At 36.9% G+C, this 23,974-nt stretch overlaps 6 protein-coding genes across 6 annotated transcripts; 2 read left to right on the forward strand and 4 right to left on the reverse strand.

Annotated features, from left to right (window-relative positions):
* Window positions 1-1,022: 1,022 nt before the first annotated feature.
* Window positions 1,023-3,131, forward strand: RNaseX25 (Ribonuclease X25). Its single transcript, XM_089853307.1, has 11 exons — window positions 1,023-1,035; window positions 1,097-1,132; window positions 1,232-1,271; window positions 1,346-1,427; window positions 1,504-1,550; window positions 1,612-1,684; window positions 1,876-1,943; window positions 2,016-2,129; window positions 2,204-2,252; window positions 2,326-2,397; window positions 2,464-3,131. The coding sequence occupies exons 1-11, from the start codon at window positions 1,023-1,025 to the stop codon at window positions 2,605-2,607; spliced, it is 738 nt and encodes a 245-aa protein (XP_089709433.1). The 3' UTR covers window positions 2,608-3,131.
* LOC149623726 (UBX domain-containing protein 1) lies at window positions 3,072-5,117 on the reverse strand. The gene is made up of 8 exons (XM_089852922.1): window positions 4,982-5,117; window positions 4,623-4,753; window positions 4,342-4,551; window positions 4,147-4,278; window positions 3,968-4,087; window positions 3,662-3,902; window positions 3,399-3,582; window positions 3,072-3,303 (listed from the first exon to the last, which is right to left on the reverse strand). Exons 2-8 carry the CDS (start codon window positions 4,673-4,675, stop codon window positions 3,260-3,262), a joined length of 984 nt encoding a protein of 327 aa, XP_089709048.1. The 5' UTR covers window positions 4,676-4,753; window positions 4,982-5,117; the 3' UTR covers window positions 3,072-3,259.
* Window positions 5,118-5,187: 70 nt separating this feature from the next.
* Window positions 5,188-12,020, reverse strand: LOC149623727 (uncharacterized). Its single transcript, XM_089852914.1, has 3 exons — window positions 11,691-12,020; window positions 7,558-7,948; window positions 5,188-7,477 (listed from the first exon to the last, which is right to left on the reverse strand). Exons 1-3 carry the CDS (start codon window positions 11,876-11,878, stop codon window positions 5,669-5,671), a joined length of 2,388 nt encoding a protein of 795 aa, XP_089709040.1. The 5' UTR covers window positions 11,879-12,020; the 3' UTR covers window positions 5,188-5,668.
* Window positions 12,021-12,832: 812 nt separating this feature from the next.
* Window positions 12,833-14,514, reverse strand: LOC149623728 (DDRGK domain-containing protein 1-like). Its single transcript, XM_089852940.1, has 8 exons — window positions 14,317-14,514; window positions 14,077-14,223; window positions 13,912-14,021; window positions 13,757-13,858; window positions 13,574-13,696; window positions 13,464-13,502; window positions 13,316-13,372; window positions 12,833-13,233 (listed from the first exon to the last, which is right to left on the reverse strand). Exons 1-8 carry the CDS (start codon window positions 14,423-14,425, stop codon window positions 13,024-13,026), a joined length of 897 nt encoding a protein of 298 aa, XP_089709066.1. The 5' UTR covers window positions 14,426-14,514; the 3' UTR covers window positions 12,833-13,023.
* Window positions 14,515-14,520: 6 nt separating this feature from the next.
* Window positions 14,521-18,171, forward strand: LOC149623729 (ATP-dependent DNA helicase DDX11). The gene has a single exon (XM_089852935.1). It carries the CDS (start codon window positions 14,645-14,647, stop codon window positions 17,231-17,233), a length of 2,589 nt encoding a protein of 862 aa, XP_089709061.1. The 5' UTR covers window positions 14,521-14,644; the 3' UTR covers window positions 17,234-18,171.
* Window positions 17,257-23,944, reverse strand: LOC149623730 (transferrin 2-like). The gene is made up of 7 exons (XM_089852934.1): window positions 23,758-23,944; window positions 23,372-23,668; window positions 22,720-23,315; window positions 19,989-20,912; window positions 19,780-19,919; window positions 19,598-19,713; window positions 17,257-19,535 (listed from the first exon to the last, which is right to left on the reverse strand). Exons 1-7 carry the CDS (start codon window positions 23,816-23,818, stop codon window positions 18,727-18,729), a joined length of 2,943 nt encoding a protein of 980 aa, XP_089709060.1. The 5' UTR covers window positions 23,819-23,944; the 3' UTR covers window positions 17,257-18,726.
* Window positions 23,945-23,974: the final 30 nt, after the last annotated feature.

Genomic DNA, 23,974 nt, shown 5'->3' on the forward strand with positions numbered 1-23,974 from the left:
TGAAATAAATAAATAAAAACTGCTAAAAGAATTAAACATGTTCCTATATTAAGTTTTCCATTTCAAATTTTAGTTTACTTCGTTTAATTTTCTTCGCTTAATGAGGGAATTTATTCACTTTAAAGCTAAACCACCGTTGTTAAACTACAGTTTTCAAATTCAAGGGTGAAATTGTACACAATTAGTTCAGCGCAGTATATAATAACATTCAATTGTTTATCTTTGTTTTCCTAGATTATCCTGTATTTAGATATGATTTACTAATCAATAATCCTATAATTTACTAATCAATAATTTTATAATTTACTAATCAATAATCCTATAATTTACTAATCAATAATCCTATAATTTACTAATCATTAATCCTATAATTTACTAATCAATAATCCTATAATTTACTAATCATTAATCCTATAATTTACTAATCAATAATCCTATAGTTTACTAATCAATAATCCTATAATTTACTAATCAATAATCCTATAATATACTAATCAATAATCCTATAATTTACTAATCAATAATCCTATAATTTACTAATCAATAATCCTAAAATTTCCCTAATCACTTTCCTATAATTCAAATGATTTTAATATTTAAATCCTATTTCCTCCCTTAATTTGCATCTCAAATTCCAATTTTTCCCATTCAATTTCAAGATTCTCCCCTACTATGTACTGAATTTAATCTTGGATTATTTCAAATTAATCATCATGATATGAGAAATATAATCAAATACTTATATCACTTTAGTCAAGGTTGTCCAACTAGTCGAAGAAAATGTATTGTGCGAACACAACCATTATTTCGAATCTCGGATAAATCCCGCCACCTATTGGGATAAAATGGCATTCCTATACAACATAAAGTCCCCCCTAAAAATTTCACCGTGCACGGGCTTGGATTACATATAGGAGGCGGTGGTAAATGGTATGAATCCTCCCCACAAAACAAATGACCCAAGAAGCATGTAATCCTTTATTTTTATTTTTAATTAAAATTAATGTAGGTTATTTATAAGAATGAGCTACCCGAGTAAGTTATCAATCACCCGCGAGATAGGGATAATAAAATACATAATAATCAATCCTTAAAGATAACGGTTTAAGGACAGCCCTGTTAAGTTTTGATAGTAAGTTTTTTGAGATTTTTTTTTTGTATGAGAATACACTTTAACTTAAAATGTTTACCAAACACTACGTTGCTCAAAGTTTTGCTCTATGTTTCGTAGTAACTTTAGTAGTTATTGCCGTTAAATCTCAACCTGAAATGTAAATTAAAATTTTAACTTACCTATAACCCTTTATTGATCTATAAAAACAAACAATTATTTATTATCTTTCAGAAAAAAGAACATTTCTTGGGATTATTTTGTTTACACTCAAGACTGGCCTCCAGCGACTTGTTACGATCCTGAAACTCAAAAAGTAACTTGAAAACTGATAAAAAAATAATAGAATTTAATAGGATTGTAAATTTGAAAACACTTAATCAACTTTTAAGTGTAAGGCGCCTGAAAACCCCAATATTTGGACCATTCATGGGTTGTGGTAAATATTTAACACTCTCATATTTATAATCTACGTTAAATATACTTTAAAATATCTAAAGGCCTGACAGATATGATGGAAAAGATGTGCAGTTTTGTAATAATACTTGGAAATTTGACATCACTGAATTATCAGTAAGAAAACATTAATTAATTAAAGGGTTAATGACACCGTTTTTAGATTGTTTCAATAGGGTAATGGCAGCCCTATGCCTTCGACTGTATTAAGCTCTATGGGGAAATAACATGGGGTGCCATTAGTCTATATTTAAAATTGAGTATAAAAAGGTCCAAGATAACAAATATTATTTTTTTTTATCTTCAAGTCTATAAGGGATCAAATGAACTTAAAATGGCCAAGTTTGGTTGGTGAAAAAGGCTCAACACAGTTTTGGTTGGTACTAAATAAATATAGATTATAATAAAAACGTGAATGTTATAGTTAAAAAAAAAATTAATTTTTAAGGCAACATGAATGGGAAAAACACGGAACATGCGCTGCTGAACACGTTAATTTCAATAGCATTTTAAAGTATTTTTCAGTGGCTGTAAATTTGCATGATCAATATAATATGGTTAAGTAAGTATATTAAATTAAAATTTTATATAAATTCATTCTTTTAAAATAATTAATTCTAAATAATTATAAATAAGTTTGATGAAAAAAGCTGGATTTTTCCCAAATACCAAAACTATAATTGAGGTAATTAAAAAGGAAAAAGCAAATAATTCATTAGTAAGTTAACTAATCTAATTAACTTTGATTTATCTCTTAGACCGATGATTTAATTAGTCAATTATCAAAAGCTGTGGGTAAAAATATCACGATAGAGTGTGCTAAAGTAGATGTAAGTGTGAAATATTTCACACTAACTTAAAGTTATAAATATAAACTTATGGTTTCTAAATTTCAGGATGCACCAACTTCCGCCCTTTCTGTAGTTGAATTATATTTTGATAGTAATTTACAACTAATTGATTCGACAAAATCAGGGAATCTAGATTGCAAAAAAACCTTAGTTTATTGGCCCTCTACACCATCACGCACTGACCTGTGATTTTATTATTATTATTATTTACCAGTGTTATAAGTCAAAATTAAGCCTATATAATATACAACATACAATGTTATTTTTGTTTTAATTAATTTTACTCAAGTTTAAAATGGTTATGGTACTTTTTATTTTATTAATTATTATCTAATATTAAAGATAATATTTATTTATGGAACCATATAACTTTGAAACAAAGATAAAAAAAGAACTATTTTCTCTTAGGCAAGAGTACTAAATAGGCCATCAACTCGTGAATTAAAACGTGGGTACTTACGAATAAGATAAAGTACTGAAAATGAAAAAACGCAAATCCTTGAGATATGGTTCCAAAAGATAATGAGAAATGATAAAACTTTATCTCGGTGAACTTTTACCTAAGAGATTAATAATGATAGATAAAATTTTGTCACGGTGCTTTTTTAACGAGATTATTGTTAAAAATATGAAAATAATTATTAATCATACAATTGTTTTAGCCAAGGCTTTTATTTGAATAAATTTAAAAAAAAAGATACTTGCAAAAAGAACATATTATTAAGTTATAAACTTATAATAACATTTTAAGATTGTAAATCTAAAATGTTTTAACTTTTAAGAGAAGCTTTCCCTGATACAGGGGAACCAACTTCTAACAATAGCTACATAGTTTTAATTATTAAGCCCCCTTTCTAACAATTAATACAGCAGATGGAACCAAACCTGAAAAGTTTTGGGATGATACATTTTAAAATTTATTAATTTTAATTTAAGTAGTAACACAAGTTGAATAAAGTATTTAATTTTAATTTACTTACCTAAAGCACTTAGTGGTTTGCACATATCTTCTTCCGTAAAGATTTTCTTGGGGAAATTGGTCATTAGAGAAAAATAATCCGTGTTTCCGTCTGTTCTATTCATTTCAACATATAATCTAACAGCTGCTAATTCCTCCTGAGGTTTGAAGGATTGCGTTAAAGCTTGGCCATTTGGAAGTCTAATCTGAAAATACAAGAGTCATTTTATCACTCCACAACATGATATAATAAAGTTAAACATTGTTTATTATTTAGGAATTTACTTGAAGTCTGCATTGGTCATAGTCTTTCTTAGGCTGAGGCTGAGGCTGAGGAGTTTCAACCGGTTGTTGGGGTTTAGGAGGGGTTGTTTCCGCGGTATTAGCGCTGACCATGCCAAATTTTTCTTTCCTGGCTTGTTTATCCCTCTCAATTTGTTCCAAAACTTTTTGTCTAGCTAATTTTGCTTCCATTTTCTCCCTGCGTTTTTCTTCAGCTACACGCTTCATTTCTTGCTCTTCCAACCTGATATTTTCAACAACATCATTAACATGATTAACTCTCATTTAATAATTAAAATATCCATATACTTTTGTTTAGCCAAAGCCAATTCCTGTCCCATTCTACGTCGGTTCTTTTCCAATTCAATTGCCTCCATTTTTTCCCTCTCTAATCTTTCCTCTCTCCGTTTCTTCATTCTTTCTTGAATACTTTAAAAACAAATGATTAAGTGCTTAATTAAATTAAATTAATTAATACTTCAACTTACTTGCAAAGTTGAGCTTGTTTTTCTTCTTCAGTTAATGGTCTAATGTCATCAGTTGATTCTTCAAAATTTACATGCCCAGACTTAACTGCGTGAAATTCCAAGTCCGTATCAGACTTGAATTGTTTATTACAACTGAAATCAAACAATAATAAATATTGATAAAAATTAAAAAACTTGGTATCAAAATTAACTTACTCTAAGCATTTGTAAGATTTGACTTCGGCTTCAGCTGCTGAGGCTTTGTCACCCAACTCATCTGATTTTTGTTCAATTTTAGGTTCAGATTGTGCAGCCGCAGCTGGTGTATCAAGTTCAACCTCCATTTCTACATCATCATTGTGTTCCAAAAGCCATTCCATAGCCGCTTCAATACCTTGATCTCCAGAAGCGGCTAAGGCTTTCTCACTTTGAAAACATATCAAAGTTACACTTAATAGTTCAGAAATAACATGTTAAGTTGCCAACTAACTACTTACGCTTTAACTTTAGAAAATCCCATTTCTAACAATGCATTCAATGTGGTAGACATGATGCCTTGTGTTACGCAACTTGATCACGAGACAAGTAGATATCAAATTTGGAATTTCCAATGGCCCAACTTCTTAAACTTTATTAATAATTAAGTTAATTAACTAATTACACAACAAAAATTGACAAAGGCTTAGGCCTAGGGGGCCCGAAAAAGCCGGTAAGTGTATCTGCTAGGCTTATAAGCTCGATAAATTTAATACCTCAAGTTTTAATACAATATAATTTTAATAATCAAATTAATAATTATGAAAATATCCAACACCTGACAATAAAACCCGTGTCAAGAAAGATAAAATACGCTTACCTGTCAAGCTTTCACTATAGAGTTCCGACTTCAAAACAATGTTGACGTGAGATGGCGATATTACTGGATGGTGTTCGGGTCGAAAGGCCAATCATGAACACTCCCGCGTCAATTTAAAAATCTATTCCAACGTGCACCATACTTACAGACTTTCGCGCCTTCATGTAGGCCTAGGTTTAGTAGTTTATTATGAAGAAAAATCGTAATTATTACACAAGTCATTGGTACTTTATTATCGACGTAGTCGGGCGAAATTATAAAAAATAAAGCGAGAAAAGGAAGGTAATGACTAATGCCCGATTCTCAATTAATTCTTTTAATATCAATTTGTTTAGGTCCTTTTCGAAAAAAAAAAATAAAGAAAAATTCAATAGATATGGCTATCGATGTGATTTTTAACATGTAAATACGATAGTAAAGAATCACGGAACATGACAACTAATCAATAATATCGCGCTAAACTAATTTTCTTATTGTTTATGAAAAAGCACCAAAATGTAAGCCCTGTGTTTCGCGCGTCGCTCAAGAAAAATTCCAAATTTTTTGAGCAAATCTTTAGAATTTGAGAGGTTTAAAGAGAAATTCTAAAGTTCAATTCACATTCCGCTTACTCGGCGGTAGTTAGATTGCGGTAACAAACACTTATAGTAGTTAATTCGAACCAGTGACTCAAAGAAAGGCGCGAAATCACGTGACTAGGCTAATGTTAGGTCCCGCGGTGGCGGCCGGCGCCAAATTATTCTTAATGGACAGAGGTCTCTCCTGACCAGAACTGACAAAGAGTAAACTACCAGAAGTGGAAGAAGACACGTTAGACAAAGCCGACTCGTCGTTGCTGGTTGTGGAAGTGACGGAAGTGTGCAGTGTCTGTTTCATCTTCACTTGTTGAGCTTCGAGAGTGGCTTGTCTAATGGCTTCCTTGTAAGGCCCGCGTTTTTTACGATTGTACCGAGTTTTGAAGTCGAGCAAGAATGGTGAGAGTTGTTGACAAGGCATCAAAGACGAAGTCGAGGACCCGAACCAGGCCACGTGCGCCTGTTGACTAATCGTCATTCCATTATCCCGTTGAGACACGCTAAGTGCTAGAACTTTCCCGGGCCACCAAGGGAAGCCGTGAATCTTACCCCAGACTATATCCCCAACTACCATTTCTCGTCCTCCCTCTAAAGCGCAATGTGACACGCTGTGTGTGGTGATCCTCATCATCAATTTCGTTTGTTTGGCTCCGCTAGTAGTGGTAGTCGCGGAGGTTAAAGTGACAGCTGTGTGCGATCCGTCTTTCGATCGCAAGGCTGGCGGTTCGTGTTTAGGAAAATCTGGGACCTCCTCCGCATCAGTATCCTCGCTTGGGGAATCGGCCAGGTCGTACACCGCGTTCTCCTCGCGTTCAGGATAGTGACCCGGTGACCGACGTTGTTTGGGACTACAACGCGCGTAAGCTCTAGCACTGAGTCGCTTTAAACTAATCGAAAGTTTCTGGCGCAAACAATTGTTGCGAACTTCTTCGTATAAGCCATCAGAAGGTCTTATATCCGCAACGGTAAAGGCCGTGGTTTTTACCATCCCCCAATCATCGTCGATCAGGCGATTTTCGTCTTGTTGCGACCCGTCGTACGAGTTCCCGTTACCCGAAGAACTCTCGTCCGAGAAAGTTCTCCGCCGTCTCTTCCGTTTTACTTTATGGTGCTTGTGATGTTTGTGACGTCGTAAAGGATTGGGTGGAGGCGCGCTCACCACTTGGGCATTATTCACGCACATACTGGGACTGTTACTAGTGGCCTCTGATAAAGGGGAAGGGGACGAGCCAGGATATGAATACGTCGTGGGAACTAAAACCGAGTACTGTTGCGAAAGTTGGGTAGGAGGTGGAGGGGGAGATTGAAGAGGCGCGGGTCCAGGGACAGCTCCACTCAGGGAGCTGGCTTTTCTTTGGGCTTCTTTTTTGGCTTTCTTTAAAGCTTTTTTCGCGGCTTTCGCGCTAGCATCGCTATCCGCGTGCTGAGACGGACGTGCCGGAATCTCAACGACCGTATCGTGTCCCTGAGGATTAGCGAAAGAAATTTTGATAACTGGTCGTCGTTGATTGATTCCTACGTTTTCCGCCTCGCTCGTCGATGTTCTATTGGCGTCTTCGTTGGTTGAAGAAGGGTCTACGTCACCATCCGTCGTTTCTGGTTCCTCTTCTTCCTCTCTTTTAGGCTGAATTTCCGCGCGAGGTTCCGGTCGCGGCAACTCTTGGATCACCGGGTGGGCCCGGGTAGCCATCTTGCATTCTCGAACCACGAAGTCATCGTCTTCATCGTCATCGTTGGGTTTCCGTTTCCGGAGAATCATTCGACCGGGCACTCCACCTGCCGACCGCAAACGATACTCCTCAACGTTTTTCTGCCGACTACTGACGTTCGTTTGACGTTTACTTCGGAAATCAAGAGGATGCAAGTCCCTTTTAGGATAAGAGGTATCTTCCGATTCCGCTTTCTTACTCGCATCTAGCGACTGTTGAGAAAATTTCAAACCCGAACCAATTAGGGCACCTACAAAGACAAAATGATCGCGCTACTTTCGCGAGCTCTTACCTCTTCATTCTTTTTATTTTTCGTGTTTATATTCTGCACATTGTCAGAATTTTCGTTGCATATAGATCTGCATTGGGAACATAGTACTTGTCGTGGACGAAGTCTCCTCATGCGAACCCCTTGGTCTCTGGCGCCTCCGCGACCAGGCGCGCGTCGCCCATTTTTGCCCACAATTAAGGAAGAAGAGTGCAAGTGTAAAGGAGCGTATAGAGCCGTGGTCTGTTGCTGAAAGTACGTAAAGCGCTGTTTCAGCGCGTGGTAAGGGTCCTCCGCTTCTTCCGTTTTCGTCGACCCTTTACGGTGACCATCGTGACTCGACGCTCTCTTAGCGACCAAGTCTGGCTTCTCACCAGGAAGAAGCTGAGTAGGATCAATTCCAAACGGACAGTTTCTGAGGGTAAAAGAACAGTTCCCGGAATGTCTTTATGAGCTTCTTAACTCAAAAAGAACCGAATCACGAACTAATCCACGCCAATTAGTGGGAACCCCGCCCTAACTACAAAGAGTCAGCTACAGACCAACGAAAATTCTAAAAGTTATAGAAAGCAATGCAACTCCAAGCAAACCCTCATGGTATACCTAACGACCATCAAACCTTCAGTGGTCTAAAGTACAACCCAACCTAATAAATGACAGTTTAAAAAAAAACTGGTTCTCTATCCAAAGAATTATGGAAATATGACAAACATCTATTATGTGAAAAAAATATGACATCCTTTTTTGTTGCAAAAACGTAGCGTTGCAAAACATCTAAATAATAAAATGTTGTTTCATGTCTGGAGTAAATTAGATAAATAATATTATGAATCCATGTTATTAGATTCGTGATAACACCAAGGACGGGCATCTCTATGGATGGGCAACTCCCTGTCTCCCACGGCAGCTTGTTCGATATACACTCTGTCCCAGCTTCGGTTGTCAGCGCGCGCAAAACTAGGCCTCTATATAACGCAGCTTTGCGCGTGCTGACAAGAGACAAAAGAAATACTGATTTTTCAGGATTTACAATCTCGAGATCTCTAAAATTTTGAATACTGAAAATCAGTATTTCTTTTGTCTCTTGTCAGCACGCGCAAACCTACGATATAGGTTACCGCTAAGCCGCTCCAACATAAAGACCCAGCTTTGAGCTTACTGACAACCGAAACTGGAACAGACTATATATCGAATAAGATACCGCCGGAGCGTTGCCTACGTTAATCAAGGCCTGTGCGCGGCGCCGATTTTTATTTTTATTTTGGCAAGTTGCCAAATTCTCTCACCTGAGGCGCAATTAGCTGGACCTAAATAATTTGAAATGTTCATTTTCTCGCGCTTGGAATTTGAAATGCTACCGTGCACAGGCCTTGATTAACGTAGGCAATGGTCGGAAGTAGGGAGTTGCATATCCTCTAAGCATGGACAAAGAATGCGCGTGAGGAAATTTGTTTTCACTCTACAGGATAGGCAACTCCCCATCTCGCACGACAGCTTATTCTGTATATACTCTGTTACAACATCGGTTGTCAGCACGCGTAAACCTAAGTCTCTATGTAACGTACTTTGTACGTTCTGTAAAGAGACCAAAAACTTCAGGATCTTCAGGATTTAAAATATCCTAGAGCTTTTTAGCTCGAGTGCACGGACCTCTAGGCCTTAGTTTCAAATACGTGTGAAATTGCCTACAGCCTACTACACGTATTTGAAACTAAGGCCTAGAGGTCCGTGCACTGGAGCTAAAAAACTCGCGGATATTTTAAATCCTGAAGATCCTCAAGTTTTTTTGTCTCTTGTCAGCACGCACAAAGCTAAGTTGCATAAAGACCTAGCATTGCGCTTGCTGACAAGCGATTTTGTAACAGAGTGTATACAGAATAAGCTGTCTTTCGAGATGGGGAGTTGCCTATCCTGTAGCATGAAAACAAATTTCCTCACGCGCATTCTTTATCCATGCTCTAAGCGTGAAAAAATATAATACTGTAAATTTAAACTCTTGCATATAAAACAAAATCACGTTAATAGGCTAGTGCGAAGAGTATGACTGAACATGATTTCAAAAGTCATAGATAAAACGTTAGCGTAGCTTAATACATGCTACTGTGGTAAGTTGATCTTTGTACTTGATTTTGAATTGAAACATAAATCAAACCTTCACAGAGGGAAAATGAGAAATTTTTCAGAAGATAAAGGTATCAGCGAAATGGGTTATTTTTATCTTTTCAAAAGCCTGTTCGAAATTTTCAACGCTGTATTAAGTCCCGCCTTTAAGAAATGAACACCTTTTCCTTTTATAAGAGGGGGGAGGGGAGAGAGAGATAGAGAGCGAGCGCAAAAATTACAACTTGCTAATGTAAGACTGGAAGAAAGATACCTCAGGGCAAAAGTAACATAATCTTACCATAAGTTCATAAGATATTTGTTCCATAAGTTTTTATTGGGTACTGAGAGCTTGTCATGAAGTGACGTGTCATACTTATGGAACATATCTTATAAACTTATGTCTTACTTATACTCGTGGTAAAAAGATACGCATTGAAGATATGTTTTCCCAACTAAGTAGTCCTTGAATTTTTGATTTGGGTTGGGTCCAATAAAAATTGAAAATGGGAGTGTAACTTATAATTATATTAAGTTCTGTGTATAATATATTTGCGCGGTTTTCAACAACAATAGAGCTATCTCAGTTATGACGTCAGTGTTTTGGTAAAACGTCACGGACTAACTTTGACAGTGGGCGGCCATGTTTGGTACCTCTTTGGTTCTATGGGCGAATAGCATAGATGACGTCACACTAAGGCTTTTGAGATAGCTCTATTACTTCTCTCTCCCCTTGCATCAAAGAGAGTATAGGGGAGGAGTGGAAAGAGGGGCAAAACTTGTCTCGCTTTTGTACCGCGCATCTTCAATGCGCAGTACCGAGGCATTTCCGTTTGAGACATTAAATGGTATCGTAGGTGGCGCTATTGAGCCGGAAACTCCCTCGTACCGCTAGCCTTGCCGCTAGTATAATTTAAGCGAGACATAACTATTTACGCTTGTGGAGCGGGGGAGCTTCCACTCCTCCCTTATATTCTCTGTGCTTGCATAGAGAAGGAAGTTTTAAAATATAAACTATGAATTTCAATTTTTGAAATTACTTTGCACGTTTTGACTTCTTATATATATTATTTTAAACCCTAAAGTAGTTTGGCTAAAACGCGATTTAATTATCAGAGTTGCATTGCTAATGATGCAACACTGTAGAGGTTCAATTGCGTATCAGCCTCTCTATCTAATTAACACATTATTACGTGCTGAATGCTGATAGTAAATGTATGGCAATATTAAAATAGGAGTGGCATCTCCCTGCCTTTTACTGTGGTAGGCTCTATGAGAAGACGACATAGAACGCCATATTCTCATGGATAGTATAGTAGTAAAGTTTTAGAATCAACATCAATGTAGCAATTATTACATGTTTCGGAACTAGACTGCGCAAAAATTACTAAACGTTTCAATTTTGGGCTATTGTAGGTCAATTTGACATATTATGCAGCATATTGATACTTTTAAGGCTCTTAGAGACTTAATACCAACATAATCAACACCACCAAAATGACCTAAACCATGAAACCTGCCTTAAAACAATTCTACCTTTAAGGTTTTGTGCTAGAAATCCCCAAGACATCGACATACTAAGCATTCAAGTGTCTATACCATTACATTCTAAAAATACACCAGCTTTTCAAGGTCTACTTTCGGTTTTGTTTTTAAAAATTAATAATCAGCCTATGACGAATGCATTTAAACAATTTGTGATTGTAAAATAACGAAAAAATTATGATAAAAACGATTTACTGGGCGCAAAACGCGACGGAATCTCGAATGGCCCCATATGGGCCCCCAAAATGGAATTTCCTTTGTTCTCAAATTGAGACATTTGGTCTTTTGGGCAAAATCCTTAATAATGGTCGTAAGGGGACAAACGATACACCATTGGCTAGGTCTCGACGTCTACTTTTATTTGGCGTTAGTTTCGTTCAAATCGGACCAGGGACCCCTAAGATATCGAGGGCAACAGGGTCGCGCGTTTTCGCCAAAAAAGTGGACCCCCAGTAGCGGAGAAGCGCGCCATTGAATACCCGTAAAATGGGTTACAAAAGATTGAAACTTACTTTTTTCCAACATCTAAGAGTGCACCGTGAAAGACTTGTTTCCCGTAATGAAAGGCAACGACAATTACATCCAATAAAGCTTCTTCGACATTGACTAAAATCTTAGTTCCTTTCAATGCCTTCACATCCGCCATTTTCCAAATTTCCCAGCTCTCCTCCTCATTATTCTTTCCGAATACACTCTCCATATACACGTACGTATATGTACATTATATATTTGTAGATAGGCAAAACTCTAGATGTACGATATATCAGGAAATAATGTTTCGTTTTGAAGATGAAGAATTCGTGTCAGTGCCATCTACATTTTATAGAACTTAAAAGCTAGTTCCTAGGCTGGATTCACAGGCTGGGAAATAAGCATAATTTTTAAACTAATCCTTGGGACCAGTGACCCCCTAGTTTCCGAAATAATAAACTGGTCTCCAGACTGGTCCCCACCCTTGTTCTCCTATAGATTTGCAATTAATAAACTAGTCATTGGGACCAGTGACCCTCACGTTTAGAATAAAAAAAGTGGTCGAAGCTATTAATAAACTGGTTTTTGACCTGTAAACCTGTCTTATTTCCTAGCCTGGGCTGGAAGCTAGATATACTTCAAACAATTTTAACACTAGATGTCAGTAGCCACAAAACTCCACATAACTTATTCCCAAACAATACTTCACAATATCTGCTCTTCGCGCTTATCTAGTTGTTAATTAAATTTAGTCAAATCTACTGAGGTTGCGCAGAGGGCAATATGGCCAACCAAAAATGTCGGCCTAGCCCGAAAAAGCGTCAATTTTAGAGCTCATTACCGGATTAGTTTCGGATTAAATCCGACAAACACTTACACCAAATTAAAGCCCGTTTTTCTAGCTTTCTAGTCTTGGTAATCTCAAAAGCTAACGTGACGGGGCTCCTGAGAAATTCGATGTAATTCACAGGGCAGTCGAAAATGGGATGGGTTGGGGAGGGAAGGGGGAAAGGGAGGGGAGGGGACATTGGGCAAGTACTGGAGAAAGCTATCATTAAAAAACATCGAGCCACTTTTGTAAATAAATTATTAAAACTATACCTGGGATTTAAATTATTGATTTTTCAGTTGTATGATGAAATATATCTACATAGAAAAAGACTCAAAAAAACGAGACAACACATTCTTTAAGAAACATACCATTATTTTATTTATATTTTAATTAAAATTAAAATTAAATAAAATTATTTAATTAAGAAAATTTCAAATTCTGTACAAAATGAAAGTCGCAATCCCAAATAAATTTATACTAGTTTTACAAATTTAATTGTAAAGAAATAAATTTATTTTTATTATTTGAATATTTATTATAGGTTACGTAGTGACAGATTCTTTTGTTTGCAACTTAATTAATTCATTGCTATTATCAACCAGTTCGGAAATTAAAACTCTCCCTCTTTGACGAATAAATTTGGCAACTGATTGTAATTCTTCATTAGAAATGGAAATAAATTTTCCACGATCATCAATAACACCAACCAATTGTTCTTGCTCTAAAAGAGCTTGAACCCTATCAATGCATTCCTTCAAAAAACAAAAATTTAGAGCTATTAAGCAAGAATTAGGCCTAATTAATAATTAATAATTAATATTTAAAAATGCATACTTGAGTTTTGAGCTTGAAATGAGCAGCTAACTCTTCTAATAACACAACTTTTTCAGTCTAAAAGATTGTAAAATTAATCATTATTTGTTTATTAATTAATAATTTGGTTTTCAGTTTTTAAAAAACTATTTTTTTTTATAAAACTTACATTTATATAGTTAATAAATTCTTGAAATTTGTTTTGGGCCTAAATTGTTTCAATTATATTGTTAAAAGTTAATCTTAAAGAAACTTAATCATCACTGGTAACTAACTTACTTCATTCTCATTTTCATTTTCATCATATCCTTCTTCTTCAACAGCAAATGCTTCCTTCATTTTTAAATATTCTTCAAGTTCCTGCTTTTCCTTTTCTTCCTTTAACCTTTTTTCCTCCTCTTCCTAATCATAAACATTCCTCATATCATTCAAGAGTTCATAACTCTCCACAAACAAACTAACCTTCATGGCCTCTTCTTGCTTTACTTTCTCTTCCTCTCTTCGTCTCATCTCTTCCTGTTGTTCTTGACGCTGTTTGCGTTCTTCCCTTTCTTCAACTTCTCTCTATAATTCGTTTAATCATGTGTCAAGTTCAAACTTGTACAATTATATATTACTTCTCTAGCCGCTCTCTTCTCAGCCTTCATTTCAAGCTTCTTTCTTTTTTTGGCACCAATTTTGCCATCAGGTAGGGCAATTTCATCACCCAATGTATCAAGGTCTTCATCTGAAAGAAATATTGTCAAACAATAGTGTAATTTTAAGCGTATTATAATACTAACCCTCACTCTCTGCTTCAGGTCTGGCTGCGGCAACTCCAGCTCTCATTCTAGCTGCTACATTTCGCCGATTTCTTACTACCCTAGGTCCCTGGTCACCTCCAGCCCTAACTGGAGGTGGTCTAGCATCTGCTGGTGCCACAACTTCGGCTAAATGACGATTAAATAAATTTTAACTGGATATTTCAAGAAACACATGGGCTCCTCCTGCATGAAAATTAGCCAAGGCTTCGGTAATCTCACCATCTGTATCATCTTTCTTCTTGAATAATCCTTTATAGACCAGCAAACCAATTAACAACACTGAGAAAAACGATATTGCGAGCGATAAAAATAAAACAGCATCACTCATATTTAATTTAACACTACAATTAATCGCTTTAATTAACCTGAAAACCACGTAGCTCGCGTAGCAAAATCGAGTAAGCAGACGACCAGGAAATGACAGCGCAGGCCCGGGATTTAAAAAATCACGTGAGCAAGTGTCAAATTTGGCGGGAAGAACTGTCAAAATCGGTGCCACGTGCTTTTTTATAATTCGGTTTCTTTTAGACAGTTATCACTTTTTAAAATGGATAACAACGGTAAAATTAACTTTAATTTTCCTTTCAAACCTTACGATGTTCAAGAAAAATTTATGTTAAGCCTTTATGAGGCATTAAACGAAAGTAAAGTTGGAATTTTTGAGAGTCCCACTGGTACTGGAAAATCTTTGAGTATTATTTGTGGTTCGTTAACTTGGTTAAGAGACTTCAAAAAGAATGAAAGAGTTAAACTTGAGGAAGAAATGAAGAAACTAGAGCTTCTAAACAGTGAGGATGACAAAGGCGATTGGTTACAAGCCCACCGAAAGAAAATGGAAACACAAACACAGGCAGATCTTTGTAAATCCAGACTCATCGTCCTCAAATCAGAAAGTGAGCGAATAGAACAACTTAAAAATCAATGCACGAAAAAGCGTAAAAGGGAGGAAAAACAATTTCGGGACCTTATGAGATCAGCTAAAAAATTCCAAGAGTCTGATATAAGCACAAACCAAGTCCAAGATAATGAAGATGGGTATATTAGTGATTCACAGTTTCTACCACAAGAAATAAATCCGGTCAAAGACTATGATGACTTTAGCGACGAAGATAAGGAAGAACCTGAAGAAACTAACTCTTTAAAGATATTTTATTGTAGCCGTACTCATTCGCAGCTAGCCCAATTTGTTCGTGAAATCCAGAAAAGCCCTTTTGGAAATGATGCGAGAGTAATTACATTGGGATCACGTCAAAACCTTTGCATTAACGAATCTGTCAAGAAACTGGGAAACCTATCCCTGATCAATGAACGATGCACTGAAATGCAAAAGAATAAGTCTAAACAAGAAAAAGGATTTGAAGGCACTGATAAAAAGAAATCCAAAAAGAAAAATTCAACATGCGAATTTTACAAGCGTTACACTATGGAAGAGCTCAGAGATTATTCACTTGTTGAAGTTCAAGATATTGAACAACTTGTTGACAGTGGGAGAGAAATGAAAGCTTGCCCTTATTACAGCATGCGACTTGGTGTAACTGATGCTGAAATTGTAGTTCTACCTTACAATTTGCTACTACAAGAATCCATGCGCGAAGCGTGCAAAATAAACTTAAAAGATAACATTGTAATTGTCGATGAAGCTCATAACCTATTAGAAACAATATCGAACATTCACAGCGTAATACTGTACGGTTCCCAAATATCTAGCTGCTACAATCAACTAACGCACTATCTAGAACGTTTTCGTAGTCGTTTAAACCCATTTAATCTTCTTTGCATTAAACAAATCCTAACGATTTTGACTGCGTTTATAAAAATCTTGGGAGGATCCACTCAAAGCACGATGACAAAAAAATTACCCAAAGAACAACAAGTCACAACTATCTATAACTTGGTTCAATTTCTAACAACTACCGGGATTGACAACTTCAATTTCTTTGATATTCTTAATTATTGCGAGAAGAGTTTAATTGCGAGAAAATTAAATGGATTTTCCGCCATGCATTACCCAACGAATAATTCTAGCGCCCAACCTGACCATCGCAGCGCGTTAACCAAGTTTTTGGAACAACAGAAGAACACCAAAGTCGAACCAACCCCTGAATCGAAACCTAGTCAAGAAATTTCCTCAACCGCGTCATTTACTTCTATTCAGGAATTTCTCAAATGTTTAACCAACTCGAATAAAGACGGACGAGTCATAGTTGATCGCCAGGACGCGTTAAAAACCTCGTCGATCAAATTTCTACTTCTAAACCCCTCTATTTACTTCCTGGACATAATAAAGGAAGCCAGGTCTGTTATACTAGCTGGTGGAACCATGCACCCGATCACGGATTTCACGGAAACCCTTTTCAAAGCCGCTGGTTTAACGGAAAACCAGATAACTTCTTTCTCGTGCGGTCATGTCATACCAAAGGACCATCTTCTACCAATAATTTTAGAATCGGGTCCTGGAAACATTCGATTTGATTTCACATACAAGAACCGAGACAACCCTAAACTTATCGAAGAATTAGGAAGACTAATCATTAATTTATGCTCGGTAACGCCAGGTGGAATTATATTATTTTTCCCTTCATACGATTACGAGCAAAAGGTTTACAACCATTGGGAAAAAAGCGGAGTTATTCTACGACTTAATGGAAAGAAACGCGTATTTCGCGAACCGAGAGCCTCATCTCAGACTGATCAAGTTTTAAACGAATACTCGTCGGTTATTAATAAACCCAAAAATGGACAAAATGGTGCCATATTACTAAGCATCGTTGGTGGGAAAATGAGTGAAGGAATTAATTTCTCAGATAATTTGGGGCGTTTAGTTATCATGGTCGGTTTACCCTACCCTAATATCGAATCCCCGGAACTGAAAGAGAGAATGAAATACATCGCATCTTGCGGGAAAGATCCTAAACAATTGCCGGAAACGCTATGCATGAGGGCTGTTAACCAATCCATAGGACGCGCCATTCGTCACAAGCAAGATTACGCCGCTATCTTACTTTTAGACGAACGTTACCGCAAAAATTGGGTACAATCGGCTTTGCCAAAATGGATATCCGCGCAATTACAGAGCTACGATAAGTTTGGATCCATGTTTGGGCTCTTGAGAAAATTTTATCAGGATAAAAAATAGGTTTTTCTGATGTAAAAGTACAATTTTTGTTTTTTTTTTTAAACATTTTTAATTTGTTTATTCTTTTGTATAAAAACGTCGAAACACGACTATTACTTTTCAATTATATAAACTTGTATAAAAAATTTTATATCTTGATATTCTGGATTATGAAATCTTTCATTTGCGCGTTTATGATTTAAAATGTAAATGGAATGTTATTAAAAAATCTTTTTTCACCGAGATTTAAGTTTTTTAACTTTCGTTAGCTAGAAAGAATAATTTCCTCGAAAAACTGTATCTACGTTTGAAAAAAAAAATCTTTTATAAGAAAATATAATACTAAATAGATTAAAGTAGTAAAATACTAAAAAACCAAATAGACCAACGTTAAAAAAAAATAAGAGTAGAGGATATTACAATAAGGTAAAATACTTCTGTTAACACCTGTGCATAGTATAAAAACGTCTCAAATTTAAAAAAATAAGAAGATAAATATACCCCAAGAAGCGATATCTAGTTTACTGGGGAGAAGGTATAAGATGGCTAAGTATTCGCGCGCCATAGTCCCAGTCCCCCTTTCAAAATACAAGGGGGGGGACTTCAAAGGAGGCCGGGCTATTTCGCTGCCTCTCCTCAGTCGGAAAATAGTAATTTTCGTCATTCGCGTCGCGCTGACGTGGGTTTTCAAGAACCAATGAGATGCTGGTTGTAATTTAGAGGCGCGGGATTAACTCCGGACCTACTATACGTTTGGACTGGAGATAAAGCTAGATATGTGGCGAATTCACACCTTCTCCCTAGTAAACTAGATATCGCTTCTTGTATACCCTATAATGTATGTAACACCCGTTCGATACTATAAATGGACGGAGATTGTTGGCAACAAAATGCAATGCTAAATAAAATTTTACATTGCTCGTTATATTTTGATGAATTCAATTTTCTATGATTATGAAGTTTAAAAAAAAAAAAAAATCATGAGATTTAAGATTTTTCTTCACTATTTGTTCTAGGCACTTGGACTAGCCATAATCATGAACCAGCATTGAGGATTCTTAATTTAACATTAACCTAGACGCAATTAGGTTTATTTACTCTCTTCTTGATATTACCGGTTTATCGAAAGTAAATTCAAGAGTTCCTAGAAGTATGAAAAGCTGCCCTTGAACTACAAATCCATGATAGCAGGAGTTCATAATAACCCCCCCCCCTTTATTATGAACACCTGATGATAGTTACGGCGCAAAACCAAAGAGGAAATGCGTCATAATTTGTTTTTTAAAAAAAAGTACCGTTTTGTTTTGAATAAATACTGAGCATGGCTATTCTATTTATCACCGCTTGTGTACTTTTGTTATTAAAATAAAAAAAAAAAATCAGATCTTGGCTTGAATTTTGTAGATGACCTTTGAGGATTTTTTTTTTTTTTTTGAGAAAATTTGTCATGTATGAGCCGAGATTGTCCTCAAATTACATCAAAAATAATATGCCTAAGAAGAATCGACCCGAAACTAAACCCATTTGCTCAAACATAAGACGAAAATGGCAATGAAACTTAGATACGATACTTTTGTCATGTCTGCACCGGCGGTACAATCTACTAATCTAACAGATTTAACAAAACTAGGACCTAAATACGCCCTATAGTCTCTCTTTTCAACTGGAACAATTTTTAGCATTTGAGTCGCGTCTTGGAATATTAGATCGTGGTAATTGTCATCGGAAACAAACATTTTAAAGGTAAAGTCCTCGCTGTACTTTGACCCGTAAAATTGCTGAGCATACATAAAGAGCGTTATATAAGAGTCTATCAGCTCTTGGCTTTTGTAGCGTAGCGTTACGATAGCGTTGGACGCTACTTTACCCAAATTACAACGCTCATACTCGTTGTAACGAGCTCGCGTCCCATCGCGACACAGTAACTCAAAATCATCAGGCATCATGGGTCTAGCCCACCAATCAGAATTTTTTCCAGCCGTGTTTTCTAAGACGGTGGTATGTCTTACAAAGGCTACATCCCCTCCCCCTTCTACTATACATTGCAAGGCACCCGAGTCACCGTAAAATGGCTCGTGACTATCACGGGCGCAATAATAGCTGCTACTACCGTGACATAAGTCGCAGAGGTTATCATTACCCCATTGACCAAAAGTATATTCGCGAGATAATACACCGGGAACGCAGCTTTTTTGGAAAAATTCTGAAGCCGCTTTTACGGAATTACATCCGTAACTTCTCATTCGTTCACTGGAAAGGAGAAAACCCATTGGTATGACCCAACCCGCGGCGGTACCAATTCCAGTGTGACAAGACTTCTTCCCTAAAAAACACCAAAAACGTTTAACCACTTCAAAGTAATTTCCACTAAAATGAAATCACAACCTTTCAAATATAACAAATCAGTTTCTTTATCAGGTTGTTTTGCCACCGCAACTGCGTAGTAAATAGGATCATCCAAGTCGTATTTTTCAGCAATAATTGGAATTAGATCATATAACCTGTAAAAGAATAAAAATAAAATTTAACCAAGACTAAAAAGAGCAGCTATTAAAAACTGAACTTACTGGCCAGCTTTGTAAATATCTCCGGCATCCATAACAGCCAAATCAGCGGCATTATCTCGAATCAACGACATGCAGCTAATCTGACTATCAACCTTTATGCAACTCAAATCTGGTTTAAGCATTTGGGCTCGAAAAGCGATCTGTAGAGGGTAAAACGGATCAGTTAAAATTATATCAGTCAAATATAGATCCCCGAGTTCTAATCTTACCCTCATTCTTAAACACTTTTCATACTCTTTATCAGATACAACGCAAAGTCTGGCTGGAGGATTGGGACACATTCTTTGTCGTTTAATTAAATTTGAATAATCGCCCAAATAGCCTTTAAATGTTTGTCTATTATCGCTAATTGGAACTAAAGCTGTTGTTGAATCCAAAAACAATAGATCAGTCTTCATTCCATAAGGGAAAGAAGTAAAAAGGCTAAAATTTGCAACTAAATCATCAGTTTCGTTAAATCTTCCATAGTCGTAATTAGCTTGACGTCTATTCCTTCTATTCCAGTTATAAGGAGATTCCGTTGTCCTGTCCCTGTCCCAATTATAAGGCGTACTTCGGTTTGAATTCCTATCCCAGTTATACGAATTTTCAGTGCTAGAACTTCGACCACGGTCCCAATTATAAGGGGATTCTGTAGTGCTAGTTCTACTACGGTCCCAGTTGTAAGGAGATTCAGTGGTGCTGGTTCTACTACGGTCCCAGTTGTAAGGAGATTCAGTGGTGCTGGTTCTACTGCGGTCCCAAGGGGATGGTGTAGTACTAGTCCTACTGCGGTCCCAAGGGGATGGTGTGGTGCTAGTCCTATCACGTTCCCAGTTATATTGACTGTTTCCTCCACTTTGATTATAAACATAATTTCCCCAACGATCCGTTGTTCGATTCCACGGACTCATGGTGCTTGAACTATAATAATCTCTGTCCCTATTATAATTTGATCCTCTATCACGGTTGTAATCATTATTCCGATCGCGATTGGAGTTGTAACGAGAGTCGTATTGATCCCTGCCATAAGCCGAACTGTCATTTTGACGAGTATTCCAATCGTAAGTGGTGCCTCGACCACCATAGTTCCAGTCATAGTTGCTAGAGTTTGAGGAGTAATTGTATTTTTGGTTGAATTCTTGGGCAGCTTTCTGAAAATTAAGGTTTACAACTTTCAAAACCTTTGAGAGTACTAATTATTTGAAAAATTAACATAAAACTTTAATAACACTCTATGATGAAAACAAATGGGCTGTGCGGGTACCCGATAATCGAAGATTACCCGTCCTGATACTCGGGTAGTAAAAATCCCCCCCCCCCCCAAAATACCCGTGTCAAGCTGAAATAGGTTGTCGGGTCAAAGAGGAGAGATAGAAACGTGCTTTATAAAATCCGACGAAAAATGGGAGAAAATACGGGGGTAGTAAAAACAATTTTCGGTACGTTTAGTTTTAGGACGCACATCCTTTGCGCATGGGGGGATTGACATCCTCTCCTTATCTCTGTCATCACCTGCGTCAACTATGCGCGAGAAAGCTGCGCTTAGGCGCCGCGGTGTACCGTAGATTTACCCCCGTTTTCACCACGCATGGATCACCGCTGCCTATACTGATTCTATATCCGTCGGGTTATTTGGAGGTACAAAACAAGACGACCCAAGGGCTCGTAATAGTAGCCACATTGTGCTGTACTTAACAGGCGTACATACAATTTATGTGAATAGCCCCTCGTGCTAAAATGATTACCCGTAATCCTTAATTCAATAAATTTATGTTATAATTGTAATATTGCGACACAACGAGAAATTTTGAGTGAGTAGCCCCTCGATGCGCTACCCTTAACATTGCTAAAATGATTACCCGTAAGACCATTCTAAAAACAACAATGCTAAAATGATTACCCGTAAGACCATTCTAAAAACAACAATGCTAAAATGATTACACGCAAGTAACCCTCAATAGAAGGAACAGAAAGTTTTAGTGATTACCCCCTCGATGATAGAGTTAACTATAACAGTGCTAAAGTGATTACGTATTTAACGCTCGATTAATACATGTACAGAAAGTTTTAGTTTACAACATAGACTTATGCCGACGCGTTCTTATCGCATCTTATCATCAACTTATGGCCAGAAGCGTTTGAAAGAGAAAGAATTCGGTAAAACACCCAATAATTCTAATATCCCGGTGCCTTAAGACCATTCTAAAAAGAACGTCAGTAAATACTTGCTTTTGCTTTCAAAATTTCCCTCGATTTCTTTGAATGTTGAAATCGGGGAGCGGTTTTGAAAGCATGAAACTCTTATTGTCGACGGGTGAGAGGAATTTTAAAGGGAGAGTATATAGCTTAACCTAACTATCATCATTCCCTTCCTTTTAAGTAGACGAACGAAAAATCTCAACTTAATTCACCACAATTCTCTCCCTTTCACTTTCCCTTCAATGATGATCGAAAAATTTTATACTGCCAAAGGCCCTACTGTGACAACCCTACTACTACAAGAACAACAGGGCAGGTCAAAGGTGGCTAAAAATAGGAACCATTGGTGAAAAGGGGACCACCCACTCTCCAGTTTCCAAAGACTCGAATTTTTAAGAATGATGAAATGCCCTGAAACACCGTTTCAAGGTGAAATTAAGTTCCCATATGGTAAAATTTTGTGGTAGCTTCTTTATGAGACAGACTAGAACCACCACGCGTAACAAACCTATATCATCCCATTGTCAGTATTCTGTGTTGAAATAACACTAAGACGCTACCCAACAAGCATTTTTTGGGCTAAGCCTAATCACCGGAAATTCCGGAATACTGGACAAAAATTGGGGTACCCCGCCCTGATACCCGTAAACAAACGTTTTTATTACCCAAACCCAATTGGAGATTGAAAAATCACTACCAGCACAACTCTAATAATTAATCATCTATCTTAAAAGTAACTTTTGTTGAAAAATGTATCACCTCCAAAAACACTTGTAATCTCTTTCTCTTCTCTGGCAAAACGGCTGAAGAAATTATAACTACATTTGAGGGAACATAGCCCCAGTTGCACATTTGATACTGGTCTATTGTTGATTGTCTTCCATCAGGACATAACAGGCTAAAATCAGAGCTTCTAGGTCCTCTGTACCACGGCTGCCTCATAACTTCTTGAATAGTATCGTGTTTTATAAATGCCACCTCTCCACCTCCTTCTACTAAACACCTAAAAGCTCCTTGAAATCCAGCAAAAGGATCACCTCCTGAACACCTTGAACCTTTACCACCCTTACAAAGGTCACACATCTTCATGGGATTGTCACCGGACGGATTATATTTATCAATCAAACAACCAGGAGCGCAACTGTTTCCAAAGAAATTGGAAGCTGATTTAACCAGATTGTTACAATCTGTGATGTTCATGACATATTGTTCCATTAACGTCACTAGTGGTACAACCCAACCAGCTAGCTGAGCAACACCTGGAAAGCACGCCGATTTGTTTTTCAAATCATATAAGCTTCTGATTTCGTTTCTGGCGTGAACAACAGCAACCGAGTAGTATCCCGATTTTCTATCTATAATATGGAACTTTAGTCTCTTATAAAGAATGATATTAAAATGAATAGCAAACCTTTCCCATAACGTTCTTCCATTATTGGCACCAAACTGTGGTATCTTCCAGCGATAAAAACCTCGCCAGGATCCAGTGTTGTTATATCAGCTACTCCATTCTCGATATATATCATACACTGCTCTTTATCGAGAGCTGGCTTACATAGTAACTCCTCCGCTAATGGTGTACGGTTAGCTAACTTGACAGCTTTAGCAAAAGCTTCGCATTTTTTCTGTTCTTCAGCGCTTATGGTACACCAAGAAATAATTCTCGACGATACTAGTGGTTTGACGGTAGGATTGTAGGCGTTAATTCCTGTTGAAGTAATTAAAATAACCAAATTAGGTGTGGTCCTTAATGAGCCAAGGCTTAGCGTTAAAATTCATTAATACAGTAATATTTACCAGAGAGAAGTATTATCTTTGTGAAAACGTATACTAAAGCTATTCTGTAGTTGTTCTTCATTTCGGAATAGTTAATTTAAGCGCTAACATTAAAATGAAAGAAATAATATTAAGGCTACTTTTTCTCAGGACACCATTTCAAATTACAAACAAACATGCCGGAGTCAGAGACACGTGGTGGCAAGGCTCTCAACTATTTCCCGCCATTAATAAATGG

Source organism: Phalangium opilio, unplaced genomic scaffold (assembly GCF_054372755.1).
Source record: "Phalangium opilio isolate 3A_F unplaced genomic scaffold, DU_Popi_V2 ptg000113l_1, whole genome shotgun sequence".
Lineage (NCBI taxonomy): Eukaryota > Metazoa > Arthropoda > Arachnida > Opiliones > Phalangiidae > Phalangium > Phalangium opilio.